We start from the raw sequence: 15,873 nt of genomic DNA, 5'->3' as shown, positions 1-15,873 counted from the left end.
ACACGTCCAGTGCCACACTTCCTGGGCCTCAATCCCAGCTCTGCAACTTGTAAGGGTATTTACTTATCCTCTCTGTTTCTCCACTTTCCCAACTTTAAAATGGGCGATATAAGAGTCCCTACCCCCAGGAATGGGGTGAAGATTAGATGGGTAACTATATGTAAGTCACTTTTAAAACAGCAGCTGACACATCTTAAGCTCTCTGTAAGTATTTGCTATTAATGACGTGGGTAATTGATTGAAAACATTTGTCAAGAATGAATTCAAGTGGTCAAGAAAATACAGAAACAATAAGTTTGGGCAACTGATTATGTTTCGGGACAAGAAACAGTGTAAAAAAAAACAAAAATCACACTAGCATTTCATGCCTGCATGACCAGAAGAAATTTAACACACTTAGGAAGGATAGGCAATTGCAGGAGGAGGAACAAGCTTGTTTGGATTCTGTTGTGTAAAGGTGGTGTATCTGGTGAGACTTCTCTTCCTCTGTAACACCTGACTCCTTTGGAGAAGACTTGGCCATTTATTAGAGTTAGAACACCTTTGTGAATCCATCTCCTGCAGAGCAGGGCTTCTCAAACCTCAATATGCTGTGAATCACTTGGGATCTTGTTAAGATGCAGGTGCTGCGTCAGGAGGTCTGAGTGGGGCTGAGACTCCACAGTTCTAACAAAATTCAGGGTGATGCAGACACTGCAGGTCTGGGGACCACGTTTTGAGGAACCAGGCCTGAGAGAGTTATAGAACCTCAAGTTCAAAATGAACCTTGACAGTTACCTTTTTCTTGTTCTACCTTATTTTTGTCACTTGGGATTTTACCTTCCCTGGTAGACTAGATAATAGGCTATTTCAGGGCAGAATTTGGTGTCTGATTCCTTTCTGTACCTTTCATTGTGCCTAGCACAGTGTCAGACATATGGTAATTAAATAGAGACTTTAATGAATCAATAATGGAAATAGAATTTTTGGAAGTTGGGAAATGTGATTTGAGGTTTTTTCTGGTGGGGGAAGTGTTGCTCAAAATTGAAAAGACTTACAAATTCTAGGGCTTCCTGTGAGAACAGGTCGGGGGCATCTGCAGCTGGCTTAGTTCCCTTCCCTTGTTTTGTGTCTTTTCCTCACATCTCCGGTATTCATAAGATTATTTAAGTGCTAATTGAATTTAATTGCAGTTGAATTGAATTTATCATCTGATAATGGAGGTAAGAAGCGTTCTCTGGACTTCCTGTCTCTGTCATTAATCAGTAAGGAATGCTCTCAGGCAAGACAAAGAGACCCACAAAAGCAAGAGTGGCACCTCCCCTCTCCTTCTCCCATGGTTTGGAAAGAGACAGGCCAAAAAATAACTGGGAGTTCCCAAGTACACAGCCACAGTTTCCAGAAATTCTTCTGTCATCCCATGACTGAACTGGTCTCTAATGTGAGAAGAGATGCTACGCTTTGATAAGGCAAGTCACCCAGAGCCAGAGGAACCATGTGGTTTATTCAACAATCATTAAGTACCCAATCCCACCAGTTCTTGATGAGCCAGGTGTTTTCAAATCAACTATTTAATTTATTGAGTAGTTTGCTTACTTCAAAAATTACAGTAGGCAATCTGTCAAAAATAGCCTTGGAAATGAGAGAATGTCCAAAAGCTTATTTTGGGGAAAACATTTAACATGCTTTCCTATAATGTTTTGCATGTTAAAATATTTGACATTGCTTAAATCCCAACAATAAGTGAAAGTCCATAAAGCCACAGCTGGTATCCTTGTTTCTAGTAGTCTTAAGTCTTAATTTTGTTTCTGAATTGTAATATATACAGCAAATACTTTTAATTAGAATCAATTTATAAAAGTCATTTTTCATTCACCTACATTTTCTCCCTTACTGAGCCAGCTGACTTACAAATTAGGAAACATGTTGGCGAGGGTGTGGAGAAAAGGGAACCCTTTCACACTGCAGGTGGAAAGGTAAATTAGTGCAGCCATTGTGGAAAACAGTATGGAGATTCCTCAAAATATTGAAAATAGGATTACCATATGATCCAGCAATCCCACTTATGGGTGTGTATCCAAAGGAAATGAAATCAGTATCTCAAGGAGATGTCTCTGCACATTCATGTTATTGTGGCACTATTTACAATAGCCAAGATATGGAATCAATCTAAGTGGCCAATAATGATGAAGGGGTAAAGAAGATGTGGTATATATACACAATGGAATACTATTCTACCGTAACAAAGAATAAAGTCCTGTCCTGTGTCATAACATGGATGAATCTGGAGGATATCATGTGAGATGAAATAAGCCAGACACAGAAAGAGAAATACTGTATGATATCACTTACGAAATCTTAAAAAAAAAGATGGTATCATATAAACAGAGAGTAGAATAGTGACTACCGGAGACTATGGGGGGAGGGGGGCGAGGATGGGGAGGCACTGCTCAATGTCCGCGAGGTTATGATGAGATAGCAGAGAGAAGTGCCGGTGCTCTGTTGCGCAGCAGAGTGACTAAAACTGACAGTACTGTATTGTACACGTCAAAATAGCTAGAAGGGAGGATTTTGAATGTTGCCACCACAAAGAAGTGATGAATGCATGAGGTGATGGATAAAATACCCTGATTTGATCATTATACAATATACATATCTATCAAAATATCAAATTATACTCCATAAATATATAATTATAATATGTCAATTAAAAAATTAAGAAAACAAAAATAAGAATACTCAGGATAAAAAGAGATACTGCCCAATTATTATTTTGTGACATTTTGTCCCAATATAGGTCCAAGTTTATGAATAAATGTTATCAATTCATGCCCTAAAAATAAATAAATTTGTTTGGCATAAAAACATCATCCAGGAAACTATATTAGAGAAAATAAAGAATGGGAAGGCAAAAATAAGCTTTTTTTTTCAAATTTTAAATACAATATGGGGAGTTGAAAAATGGCATAAAAATAAAAACCAAGAGGATGTAAAATAATCTTTGCAGTATAATTTGGTCATGAAGATTATGTTTAGGCCCTTTATTTTTTTAAGAAGATATTTCATATTTCAAAAATATTGTCCATATGCTTTTGTGGACTTAAAAACATATTGCTAGATTGATTGTGTTTGTGGTTGAGATTTTTTACATATTTTAATTAAAATTTATGTTGCTTCTAAATAACCCCCCAAATTTTTATTAAAATGTATAGTTTAACAGAAATTAATATCTGATACTCTATAGTAATCACTTTTTTTTTTTTTTTTTTTGAGACAGAGTCTCGCTGTGTTGCCCGGGCTAGAGTGAGTGCCGTGGCGTCAGCCTAGCTCACAGCAACCTCAAACTCCTGGGCTTAAGCGATCCTACTGCCTGCCTCAGCCTCCTGAGTAGCTGGGACTACAGGCATGCGCTACCATGCCCGGCTAATTTTTTCTATACATATTTTTTAGTTAGCCAGATAATTTCTATCTATTTTTAGTAGAGACAGGGTCTCGCTCTTGCTCAGGCTGGTCTCGAACTCCTGACCTCGAGCGATCCACCCACCTCGGCCTCCCAGAGTGCTAGGATTACAGGCATGAGCCACCGCGCCCGGCCCAGTAATCACTTTTTTAAATGAAGAAATTCTCAAACGTAATTTAACAAATTTATATTGTATATGTAACTATGATAGTTTATAGTTGAGCTAGTCTAATGAGAAAAATAAGATGTAGGAAGCATAACATCTTATTCTTTAAAAATATGTGCATTTTTGTTTGTGTTTTCTTTAGGAATCAAACATGGTATTTTATTATTAGGAGTATTCTATTAAGCTCCAAAAGTTGTGAAGGATGATATATATGAATGATTTTTAAGTGTGTGACATATTATTATGCTAATAAAACAAAGATTTAAACATAATGAAAGTTTTTATATTAAGAAAGGAAGAAAAGTGAATGGACATTTTCGGTAGTCGAGTGGCCTTGGGCACCGGGGTCTGGGATGGCCTCCGTCAGGGTCCTCTCCTCCTGGGCTCCGCTGCTCCTGCAGCGTCACCTCCGTCCTGCAGCTGCTCCTTGGGGCGGAGGACATCCTTGACTGCGTTTCTGGGGACACAGCCTGGCACAGTCAGAGAGAAGAGAGCCTCTGAGAGCAATCCATTTAGAAACCCCTGAGGAAGGACTGTGACTGGCCCCATGGGCGACCTGTCATCATGTCCAGACCAGTCACTGTAGCCAGTGTGGCGGTATCCCCTATTGTCGGGGAGAGAGAACTCTGGGGTGGGGAGGCGCAGCTGGAAGTCTGCAGTTTGAGTGGGTGGGCTGGGGCAGGAGCAGAGTCCTTGCCACCCCAGGACGCCCTGCAAATGGGCTGTGAGGCGGGCAGACAGCCCGAGCTCCCCGCGGCCTGCAGTGTGCAGTGTGGGCCTGGAAGCGTGCCAGGAGCCGTGCGCCTACCCAGTTTCATTCCACGTCTGGGGCACTGTTGCACTGAGGAGGAAACTGAGGCACAGCGCAGTTCAGTGTCTTCCCCAGATCACTAAGCAGAGAGTAGTAGAGCCAGGATCTGAAATGAGTGTTTTCTGACCCACGAGGCCCCTCGTTTCTTTATGTTGCACTTTTCATCCTTCTCATTCATATCCTTTCAAAAACCTTTGTGATGTGGTATTTGCAGTGAAAACAGACCCAGGCCTGCATGCCTGGGGAGAGGGAAGCCACAACCAAATGCAAAGAGAACAAAAGCAGCTAAATCTTGGCTTTTGAGCTTTCAAAAACCCAAGTTCTGATGAAATAAAGCAAGATTTGAAGGATTTTTCCAATGATAATTTTCACTATAATGGTCTTAAGCTCTGTCATTAGAAACGAATTCTCTCCTAAACCACAGCTCCTCTCTGCTCCCTGAGCACTGCCACCCCTTTGGGGCTGCAGGTCTGCAGCGGTGAGCAGTTGAGATAGAAACAGCGTCTCGGTCCCGGTCTGTCCACAGTGGCTGTTCTGTAAACACTCAAGTGAGCGCAAGTGGCTATCCCCAAAGCCAGCTGGTCCAGAAAGTCCTTCCAAGAATGCCCACTGTCACCCTGATTTCCCTCAGTTTCAGAGTTAGCATGGTGGTGACAGCTAGAGAGAAGCCACCATGCTTCCTCCCTAGAGGGCTGTCAGCTGTCCTACTAAGAAGGGATGACAAGGACCTAAATTCAGCAAAGGGCATGGAAAACGGAGGCATTGATTCAAGAGAGACTTAGAATCAACAGGATTTGGCGAACAATTGGATGTATTAATAGAAGGTGAAGGAGCACCAAGGTTTCTAGCTCATTAGTGGTGCCATTAAGATAGAAAGCTTTCCGTCCTGTCATAGTTTTTACCTGCTTTATGAGACAGGCAACTCAATGTCTGAAACAGTCTCACTTTTGCTGTTTTAAGATCTGTTGTCTCTTCCCATTTCTGCAACTGTTTTTAAAAATATCTGTTGTAATGTTCACCGAAAAGGCTTGACAAATGTGGTGCCATCTATATATTTAGAATCTGCACAAATATTCCCTCTTGAAGTCTTGACATAACTTGAGTAACATTTGCTTTGAATTTATCAGAAAACAGCACATTAATTAATTTGAGTTTGGGTTAGTAGAAGATATTCAAGGGAATAGGTCAGTACTACATACAATCCTGATAAAATTTAAGGTAGTGTTTGTTAATTAAATTCTCATGCAGTCTTGTGTATCAAGAAGGCAGCCTCATGACAACAACTGTATTCTTCTAAGAGCATTGCCAGTCGGTTGTTTGAAGGAGGTTGCATGTTGAGGCTCTGTTTTGTTTTTCACTTTCCCACCAGTTTATTGCTAAATACAAAATGTGCAAAGGAAACACTTTTCCACTACAATTAGAGTGACAGTAGGATAAGCCAAACAGGCAAATACTTGTCTTGACTAATTTTCTGTCATTAATCTAGTTAAATTTCAAGAAGAGAGTTGTAAGAAGAGCCTGCAACCATGTGAGAACCCACATCTGCCGCTTGCAGGGAGGGGGACATGTTTCAGATGGTGGAAATATTTAGTATAGTTTATGGTATTGTATTTACATTTTCAGTAAAAACAACAAGGGTAAACTTATGATACTTTAAAAAAGAAGCTCGTTTCTAAAATCCACTGGCGTAGATAACAAGCCATTTTGTGCTCATGCACGATCCTCCCTCACCTGATGTTGTTTCCCAGTGGGTGGGATTTCTGGACCCGGCCCCTGCGCCTGAGCCCTTGGAGGCTGACCCTGAAAGTGCGGGTATGGAAGGACAGCCACTGGATGCAGGCCCTTGGGTAGGACAGGGATCCAGCATCCCCGTGGCCAGCACAGCTGCCAGAAGGTGTCCCGTGAGCATCTGTGGGGCCTCGACGCTGCACTGTGGGAAAACAGGTCCTTCCAGTCGGCCACTGTGGACAGACAGGACTTTCCCATGACGTCCCCCGAGAGGGCCTCTGCAGGGGGAGCGTCAGGAGAGGGACGATCACTGTGGCTTTGCATCCTCCTTGTAGGAAATTTCAGACACCTCTGAGCCCACTGGCGGCTTTAACTCCCACCTCAATCTCTTGCTGAGCCTTCCTTTGATGTCCATGCTGTGTGACCGGGCTCAGTGAAACCTGCGCGACTGCGTGGTAGAAGTGTAACTCGCCTGCACTCTTCGTCGCTCAGAGTCTGCCATTTGAGCTACAGAAATGAGTCCTGGTGAGAAAACCTGCACAGTAAAGCCAACTCTTGGGTGTAGGTACTATGAGAGCTTTCTGGAGAGACTCTAAGTAGACTTAGACCTTCAAGAGTATTCACGTTCTATTTAGTCATAGTAAAGAGGTTGGACTTTTCATATAAGCATCAAGTCACCATTTAAATGGGGTCCCTTTCTGCCCCTTTTGCCTCTCGCTTTCTCTGTCTCCCTCTCTCCTACCCTCTCTCCTGTCCCCCTGGAAATCTAAGCCCTACTGTCATTTCTATTTATGAAATTCTAAGATACTTGAATGTTCAACCCTTAAGAATGAAACGACTACGGTGTAAGTTGGGTGATGTGTGCCTCTGTGGAAGCAGCAGGCTGTGATTATTAGCATGCGTAGGATCCCGTGCGAGCCCGAGCATCGTGCTGGACTGTGGCGTCCGAGGCAGCCCTCGCTCCGTCTCAGACCAGGAAGCAGGTCCGCTTTAGTTCTTAGCTAAGGATCTAGCAGAGCCTCAAAATAACTGCTGGCTTCATAATCACATAATTAAACAGCCTGACACCTCGTACCTGACACCTAGCAGATGCTCAATAAGTGTGCTCTCTGCCCACCTCGTTTTATCTCAAAGCTAAACTCACTGAAGAGAATCAAAAGACATTTCGTTGCCCTTGAGAAGTGTAGAGTCTAACTGGATGATAATAAGAACACATCATTTACAAACATCTGCACATAGATGATGGCACTGTGCACGTTGATTGCATCCATACCGAAGCAGAAGTGCCATGATGAAGACTCGAGTGGCATCTGCAGAAAGGTAGATACAGGCTGGCCCTTGCCTGAAGTGGGAGACAGGGGGATAGTCAGGAAGAAGGAGAGCGTTCCGGGTGGAGGCTGGAGGCGGGAGTCAGGGAACTGTGTGAGCGCTGGGCAAGCTGACGGCCTCGCGTGGACCAGCCTGACCACACTGGGCTCATCCAGAGACACCTGCGGTTCCCTCTACCGCTTCCCACTTCCTGCAGGTCCTAGGTCCGGCATCCTGCCTCTGGCCAGCACCCTCCCTCAGCTGAGTCCCCTGGCTCTGACAGCATCCTGGCTCTCTGCATCGTCCCCCCACAAGATTGTGGGGGCCACAGACTTTAAGCTACTTAGGGACAGAGACCACGTCTAGCTGACTCATGCCTGTGTCCTTAGCACCTGGCTTGGCTTACTGGCTGGCACTTGGTGGGTGCTCGGTGAAGACTTTGGGAGTGGAAGAGAGGGAGGAGGACGGACACGGCTGTCCAGGTGGAGGAGCTGCAGAAGGCCCAGCGCCGTGGCTGCCACTCCCCACTCCGCAGGGGCCTGAGTGCAGCCCAAAGCACTGCCTCCTGACTGCAGCCCTGGAGTGAGGCCTCCATACCTTTCACTCTCTCCTGCAAAGCGGGAGACGCTCCACCCATGTCCTTGGGGGTGGACAGTATGCCCAGTTGCATTGAAATAAATAAAGACAAAGGAGGCAGGGGAAGCACATCTGGCAATCCATGTAAGGGTAGCTTAGGAAGACCGGGGCTCATTGAAATACAGTCTGTGCATCTGAAAATTCTTTCACTGCCATTTCCACAGCTGAGAGGCACCTCTAGTCTTGTCTTTTTTTTTCATTTTGATCCCTTGAGCCACCCTCAGTAGGCACCACCACACAAGGCTTTTTCCGTTCCGTTCATTTCGCCAGTCTGATTTCCTAGAGACAACACGTAAGAAAAGACTATTTGCAAGTAGAGCCTCTCTGTTAGTGTCTCCGTGATAGTGACACAGAGAAGAAAGCAGGGGAAACACTGACCCGTGGACGGTTCTTACCGAAACTTATGTTGGGAGGGGCTTCCCCATAACAATGGCAGCGCCCTTTGGAGAGGATACCACACCCCTGGGCTCATGTCCAGTGTGAAACAGTGGTGCTGTCTGGGCCCCAGCCACACAGCCAAGGAGCCTTGCCTGGCAGTGTTGGCTGCAGCCCCCTCCCATGGGGCTGTGAGTTGGTGTGCCCTCCACACTTCTTCTTTCCCGTCATAAACTGCAGGTTATGCTGCCTGCCTGACTCCTGGCGTCCAGATTCAGCAATTAGCGTTTATAAGGGCCCATGATCTGGAAGCAGTTAATGCAGATGTCAGTCTTAAGAAGTGCCTTCTATATGAACAGCTGTATAGTGGACTGAAATTTGACATTTTTGTTGTTGTTGTTGTTGTAGTTGATTATTCATTAACCACAACATAACAGCTGGGCTTGTTGCTGCCAGAACTGCCTTACTTAAGAGCAATTATCATCACTAATATAAATAAAATGGCAGAATTCTGAGCATGGGCAGAGGCAAACCAGTCCCCATCTCAACAGCAGTACGAGGGGGCCGTACAAGCTGATGCTCCTAGGTCCAGGGTGCACCCTTTAGACTAGTGCTGTCTTGTAAACGTTGGAGCAGGGTTTATGATTAAACAGTGGTTCCTGGGCATAAAGATTGCACCCTCCTCATCTCTCCTGGCTCACCAGCAGGTTGCCCCTGACACCCTCGGGGCAGAGCCTCCTCCTGACCTGTGGCCCCAGCCCTCTTTCCTCTCGAGAGCTGTCACCCAGCCTCCGTAGCTTCCTCCCTCCCTTACAGATGCCCCCTTGGGCACTGGCTGGCTCTCTCCTCCCCTGCTCTGCTAAAAGGCATCCAGGAGCCACCTCCCTGTGTTGCCTGCCTTCCCGATTCAGCTCTGGACACACCATCCAACCTTTAAAAAGGTTTTCCTTTTTAAATTTCTAAAATCTCTTGTTTCACATTGTCTTTTTTTATATAGCATTCTATTCTTGTTTCTTTGATATCATTCCTGATCGCTCGCCTGGGGATATTAAAGGTGGCATGTATGGTGGCTTTCAGTTTGTTTTGGTTTTTAATTCTCTTCTCCCTGCTTGTTCTGTTTCCTTCAAGTTGCCTTTTTTCAATTTGTTTGTTTTGATTTCTAGCTTTCATGTATGCAGTTTTCCTCATCTATCTGTCTGGTAATACTTGGTTTTCTGCTTATGTTTAAAGGTGGGGGCCGCCGGGCGCGGTGGCTCATGCCTGTAATCCTAGCTCTGGGAGGCCGAGGCGGGTGGATCGCTCGAGGTCAGGAGTTCGAGACCAGCCTGAGCAAGAGTGAGACCCCGTCTCTACTAAAAATAGAAAGAAATTATCTGGCCAACTAAAAATATATATACAAAAAAATTAGCCGGGCATGGTGGCTCATGCCTGTAGTCCCAGCTACTCGGGAGGCTGAGGCAGTAGGATCGCTTAAGCCCAGGAGTCTGAGGTTGCTGTGAGCTAGGCTGATGCCACGGCACTCACTCTAGCCCGGGCAACAAAGTGAGACTCTGTCTCAAAAAAAAAAAAAATAAAAATAAAGGTGGGGGCCTAAAAAGCTAATTAGGAGCTTTGAGAGCACAGTTAGAGCTTGTTGACTATGTCACTATAGGATGACCAGAGAGGGCCATTGAGGTGAAGAATCTCTGATGCCCAGAGGAGACGCCCCAGTGTCCTGGCTGGATGGAGGTAGGCCGGCCAGCCCACCAGGGGCTGGGGCTGGGGGTGGTCTCAGCATTTAGCATGCATACATTCCCTGAATTCCCCCATCTTCAGCATGGTGACCTATCTTTACTGGACCTACAGCCTTCAGTCCAGCGACCTTCTACCCCAGGAAGGGTGAGACAGCTGCCAAATGAGAAGTCAGGAAGGGGTTTGGGCACCAGACTGCTTCCCAAGGAGACTTCCAATCAGCCCTCACTTCCTGAACATTTGGGGGCTTCTGCAAATGTAAATTGGGTCCAGTCTTGGCTCTCCCACTGTTGGCTTAGGAGGCTTTTCTAGGGCTTCTGCTAAGTCCTTCAACACTCATCCATCTGCTTTCCAGCTTCCAGAATTTGGCTTCTCTCATCTCCTTCCTGTTCTATTAGCCCTTGTGAGTTTATTCCTTTTTTGAAAGGGGTCTGCGGGGGGAGCAAAAGTGGGCAAACCACTGTCTTCATCCAGAAGCTGATGCTTCTTCCAGGACCACTTGATGCCATTTACTAAATTTCACCTACTTCAGCCTCCTACTTCCATATCCATGCCCTAATGAAGTAGGCTTTCTTAAGAATAATTCCCGAGAGGTTCTGTGATATTTGGGTCACTGCAAGGAGTGCATTCCCCCCCTCCCACTTAGGTCCAATAGTTCCCCAAACTTGACTTAAGTAAGCGATTGACTTTGCTTTTGTTGTTCCTTTAAAGGGATTCCTAGTGGAGTAGATTTTACTAGCACCTTATCTTGCCTTATTGTGCTTGATTCTGTTATTCTTTAGTGCTTTCTATTGCTGTTTAGTGCTTACTAGGAGCCAACAATTTATTTTAAAAATGGAATTATACAGGATTCCTGCTCAGCGAGCTGTTGATCTAAATTAGGGGTAGTAATTCCTGTTAATTAGTCGAATCCTCTCTCTCTGTCAAGCCACCGTAATTTCATTAACATTGCAGCTCTGCCTTGAGTCATAACACTACTTGTTAGGACAAGTTAGCTGTTACCTTTTATTTGTTAATACAAGTGTTTCATGTATTGTTGTAACTGAGTGGTTTTTGGCCCTTGGCAGAAACTTTTGCTTACTGCCCTCATGCAGACCTGGTGTAAATTAGAAAGTGGTTTTTGCCAACTCAGTTCTGCTTTGAGCCATCTCCTGGTTACATTTGATTACTCAGTGTGGCTATATTAACTGTAGAGGGCAATGCCATGCCCTCAGAGACTGTTTTGACTGAGGACAAGCATTTGCAAGACGGCAAGCAGCGTTCAGACAGCAGCAAAAAAGGTTTGCTGGGAGCTCATGCCTGTAAGTGCCAGAGTAGCACGAAATCCAAGTCTGACTTGCAGGTTGTACTTAAATAAGCCCCTGAGAGGGGAAATGTCCTTCCTTCAGCCTTTTCCCATTTCAGCTAGTGTTACAAACCCCAAATGTTTGCTTGTGACTAGCAAAACAATCAGAGAACCAGTAGAAGACACAGTCAAGCAGTCCAACCTTGCATCTTGTTGGTATAAACAGGAATTAAATACTGTCCTGCAGTTGAGGATGAGGGGACACCCTTAATCTAATGGGCCAGAGTTGGGGTGGGCACCTGTGGCCTGCAGGCCAGATCCCAGCTGAGACCTATTTCTTTTTGCTGTCCTAGAGGTAAAGATGGGTTTTACAGTTTAAAAGAATAGTTAAGAAAAAAGAAGACGACAACAATGATGAAGAAGGAAAAAGGAAGGATATATAACAGAGACTGTACGTGACCTGTCAAGCGTGAAGTATTTCCTGTCTGGCTCTTCACAGAAAATCTGCAGACCCCACTGAAGTCAGAGAGCCCACTGGCACGGCCTCGTTCCTTTCCTGACCCACCACTCCCTCCCACAAAGGGACAGCTCTCCACGTCTTTACCAAGGCGTTATCAATTTAAATGTGTGTGTGTTTGTGTGTGATTTTAAAAACCGGATTATAAATAGATTTGAATCACCAGGTCTCAAGTCTGTGGCATCTGAGGAGATTTACCAATACGAAGGACAGTGGCATGTATTTGTGCACGTAAGTCAGCATGGCCCATCGTGGACTAAACACCTCCTGCAAATGGAGAAGCCAGTCAGCCAGTTGTAAATAGTGTTCCTGTTCGCCCTGTGGCTCAGGTGGAGACACTGTAGCAAAGGTATCTGCTGAGCTCGTTTCTCTTTGTGAAGTATGAAATGTGAACAAAAATAAAGTTAAAACATGCCTAAGAAATACAGATATCGTTTCACTTACTGAAACCCTAACCAAAGAAAAGTTCTACTTAAACAATTTTTAGAATTAAATTTGTAACTTTTTTTAAATCATGACTTAACCAATTATCCTCCTTTGCTGTGGGTATTGGCCATATGAGCCAACATTTGGTCTTTGTTCATTATGGTCTTTGCCATAATGATGTGCAAGGGTCATCATTACTTTAGGTTATCTCATTTTAAAACATTTTCAATCTTTATGCTCCAAAAATTCACTTATCATTTTCAGGTGAATCTTCCAAAAATTTAGCTCTGATCCTACCAGTCCGTTTGCTTCGAAATTCTCAGACCTACATGATCTGTCGAATTGATCTAATCAACACTTAGAAGTTGAACCAAATAAATAAATTAACAAACACTCCTTTTTAAGTTAATTAATTAATATAAAAGCCTGGGAAAATGACTAGTTGTACAGTTTTATATTGTTTGACATATTCTGCTATAATCTCTGTGTCATCGGACATTGCTCGTATTTGCCTTGAGTCCACTGGCAAATTCAGCACACTAATAAACTGATTATTCTTCCAACCGTGAAATAGTTGCCTTTGCTATCAAGAAGTGATTTGACAGAACATTCAGATGATTAATCAGAAATAAACTTGTGAGGCCAGTTTATGTCTCTCAACCTATTCCAAAATATAACTGTGATCAAAATTTAACGTTCATCTTCAATGGCACCTGTGACTTCCATAGTCCAGTAACCAGTCTAGTGTTCTGTTCTTCCCGTTGGTCCCCCATGGTGACTGGGATCCAGGGAGCACACAGAACTGTCCTGTGTTCTAGGATTTGTCTCCAGCTGATAAAGCAAAGTCCTTCTAAGGATAAACATTGAGGTCAAATATAAGTCATACTTTTTAATTTCTTTTCTTTCTTTGCCAAAAGATTTCATTTGTAAAAATAAGTACTTCCAATTATATAGTATAGGCTATCATTTGGATATTAGATTGTAGAGATCCAGAAGTCAACATTAAGCTAGTGGCTTGATTTATAAAAAATGAGAACATAAAATGGAGAAGTTGAATTTTAGCGAGAAGCTGGTCTTAAGGCATATGAGTGTATCCTGTACTGTGTAAACTTGAGGAGTCATTCCTGGTACCCTCACTGATGTCACCTGTGGATGTTCAGGAAAGGAAACTCAACTTTCCTTAACATATTAGCTAGGTCACAGGAGGTTATGGTAGAGAGATGCTGATACATCCTCTCTTAGCAGGATATGAACAATAAGTTGTGTACTTTTTGGAGGTTTCATCACTTGAGATTTATTAACGAGACCCACCCTGACTGGGGAGAACAGGGGAATGTGTACGTAATCTAGGGATGAATTGAATGGTTAATTAGGTCATGAAACTTACTCCCAAATGGCATGCATTGAATTAACACTAAATATCCCTAAAACTACAAAGGAAGAAAAAAATAAAGGGAAGGACAAAAGACATTAAATGAATTCACAATAATTGACTGTATCAAGAATAGTCTAAAGAAATGCAAAATCTGTGAAATCTCTGAAAACTGTCCAATTCCTTTGACTGGCTAATCTGTTCATTTCTAATGTCTCACTTCTGAATTCATCATGATTTTCTTAAAAAGGCAGGGGAAAGAACCCTACCCCTCCAAAACAGATCTAGAGAGGCTTTGAAAGTCACTGTTGCAGGAATAATAAAGTTACCTGGCAGCCTGTGCTGCCCGGTTAATGAGCTTGCGCTTCTGCAGGGAGAAGGCGGAGCCATCCTGAGGTGCTACAGCCTGGCCAAAGGCTCCCAAGCAATTAGGAGCTGATTAGGTGTTTGTCCTCTTTACAGGTGGGAAGGAAAGAATGAAAACGAAGTGGGCAGATGTAAAGAGACCGGCAAAGTTCATGTGACTGTGGATCTCAAGTACTACCGGCCAACTGAAGTGGTAAGGACCCCCCGCGGCTGCCTGGGAAAGGGCTCTCACGGAATGCCGGCTGCAGCCTGCCGAGTTGTTCCGCTCTCTGGCAGCTCCCAAAGCAGAACACGGTGAATTAGATTTGAGATATTATTCTCACCACAAATTTCATTGGAAAATTCATTCATAAAGGGAAAAAATAGTAAAACACACCCAAGGAAACTGGTGATTTCAGAAATGGAGACTCATGTCATAGGCAGATGGCATCATGCTAGTCTCCTGTTCTGGTGCCTGGTCCCTGATACCCACAGGCTGTCCGACTCGTGATACCTCCCAGAGCCGCAGACCTCTGGGGCCTGGAAGGCCGCCCACCTCGCCAGCTCGGCCCGCGCCCACACAGCCCCGTTCATGGGCACACGCTCACACACGCCTAAGCCACCCAGCGTCTCGCCTACAGTTTTTAAGACTCAGCTCAGGAACCACCGTGTCCAGGAACACTTCCTTGGCCAATGTACCACTACCACTGGAATTTCCACTCCTTCCTTATATCCATATTGTATGCTCTACATAATTCTATTATAATACCTATTATAATTTATTATAATCGTTATGTGTCATTCTACCATTACCAAACTGTGAGCTCTTTGAAAGTAGGGATCTTTTAAAAATATCTTAGACTATAACAAGGTAGATGCTTAATAAATATTGAGTGATTGGTAGATAGATGGATGAATTTCTAAGTACAGAAGTTCCTATATTTAAAAATGACCTATAGATTGTTAGAACCGAACCGCCTCCTTGGTGTTATTACTCTAATGTGGTCCACCCTCATTATGGTGACAAAACTCAACAGATTAAATATACCTAAAAATAATAGAAAGCATCATCTTTAAAGAGAAATGTTCAAACGTGATGGCTACCTAATGAACTGCACATTAACTGTGAGAACAGAATCCCTTTGAACCTGTTTTCCATGTGTCCTGAACCAAATTCTTATCTGTTGTACAATCTTTCAGAGATTAGGAAACCCCCAGTGAAGAGAGACTGAAAAGTGAATAGGTCATCATTAACCACCCTTTAAAATGTCTGGTTTCAAACAGAAGGAAAGAGTGTGTTTTGCGCCCTCTCACACACAGGAGGGAATAAGAAGGAAAGGAAGTAGCCAGTGCTTGGGAGAGGCAGGGCTGTGGGGCTGTGCATTGTCCCCGCACAGGGCGTGGCCGGGGCTCTGACACAGCCAACCATTGTTCCTGGCTCTTGGGGAGTGGGTGTGCCCAGGAGAGGATGTGCGCTGGCCCTGGGGGAGGAAGGTGCCAGCCACACTGCTGACACAGCAGGGGCTGCCGCGGGAGCCCCAGGCCGTGCCGCCATTTGTTTCCGTGGCCTGACGAGGTGCCACAGGGGTGTCATTTTTCTGGAACATTGCACAGATGACTTATATGGGCAAATGCATTTCTGTGCTCCCAAGCAAAAATGGTCCTCTCAGAGTGGAAAATTTACTAAGCCAACAGAAACCTCAGTTCTTCCAACAGCTAAAATATGGCTCTTTC

The 15,873-nt window shown here is 44.2% G+C and overlaps 1 protein-coding gene across 1 annotated transcript in view; it reads left to right on the top strand.

Moving 5' to 3' along the window:
• Positions 1-15,873, top strand: part of GMDS (GDP-mannose 4,6-dehydratase) — a 614,024-nt gene that overhangs the window by 497,529 nt on the left and 100,622 nt on the right. The window contains exon 9 of the mRNA XM_045551568.1: positions 14,257-14,353. Within this exon, the coding sequence (XP_045407524.1) occupies positions 14,257-14,353 (97 nt within the window). The remainder of the gene's footprint in view (positions 1-14,256; positions 14,354-15,873) is intronic.

The sequence above is a fragment of the Lemur catta genome, chromosome 5, assembly GCF_020740605.2.
Source record: "Lemur catta isolate mLemCat1 chromosome 5, mLemCat1.pri, whole genome shotgun sequence".
NCBI lineage: Eukaryota > Metazoa > Chordata > Mammalia > Primates > Lemuridae > Lemur > Lemur catta.
Note: the sequence above shows the minus strand (reverse complement) of the source record. Positions and strands in the feature narration are given on the sequence as shown.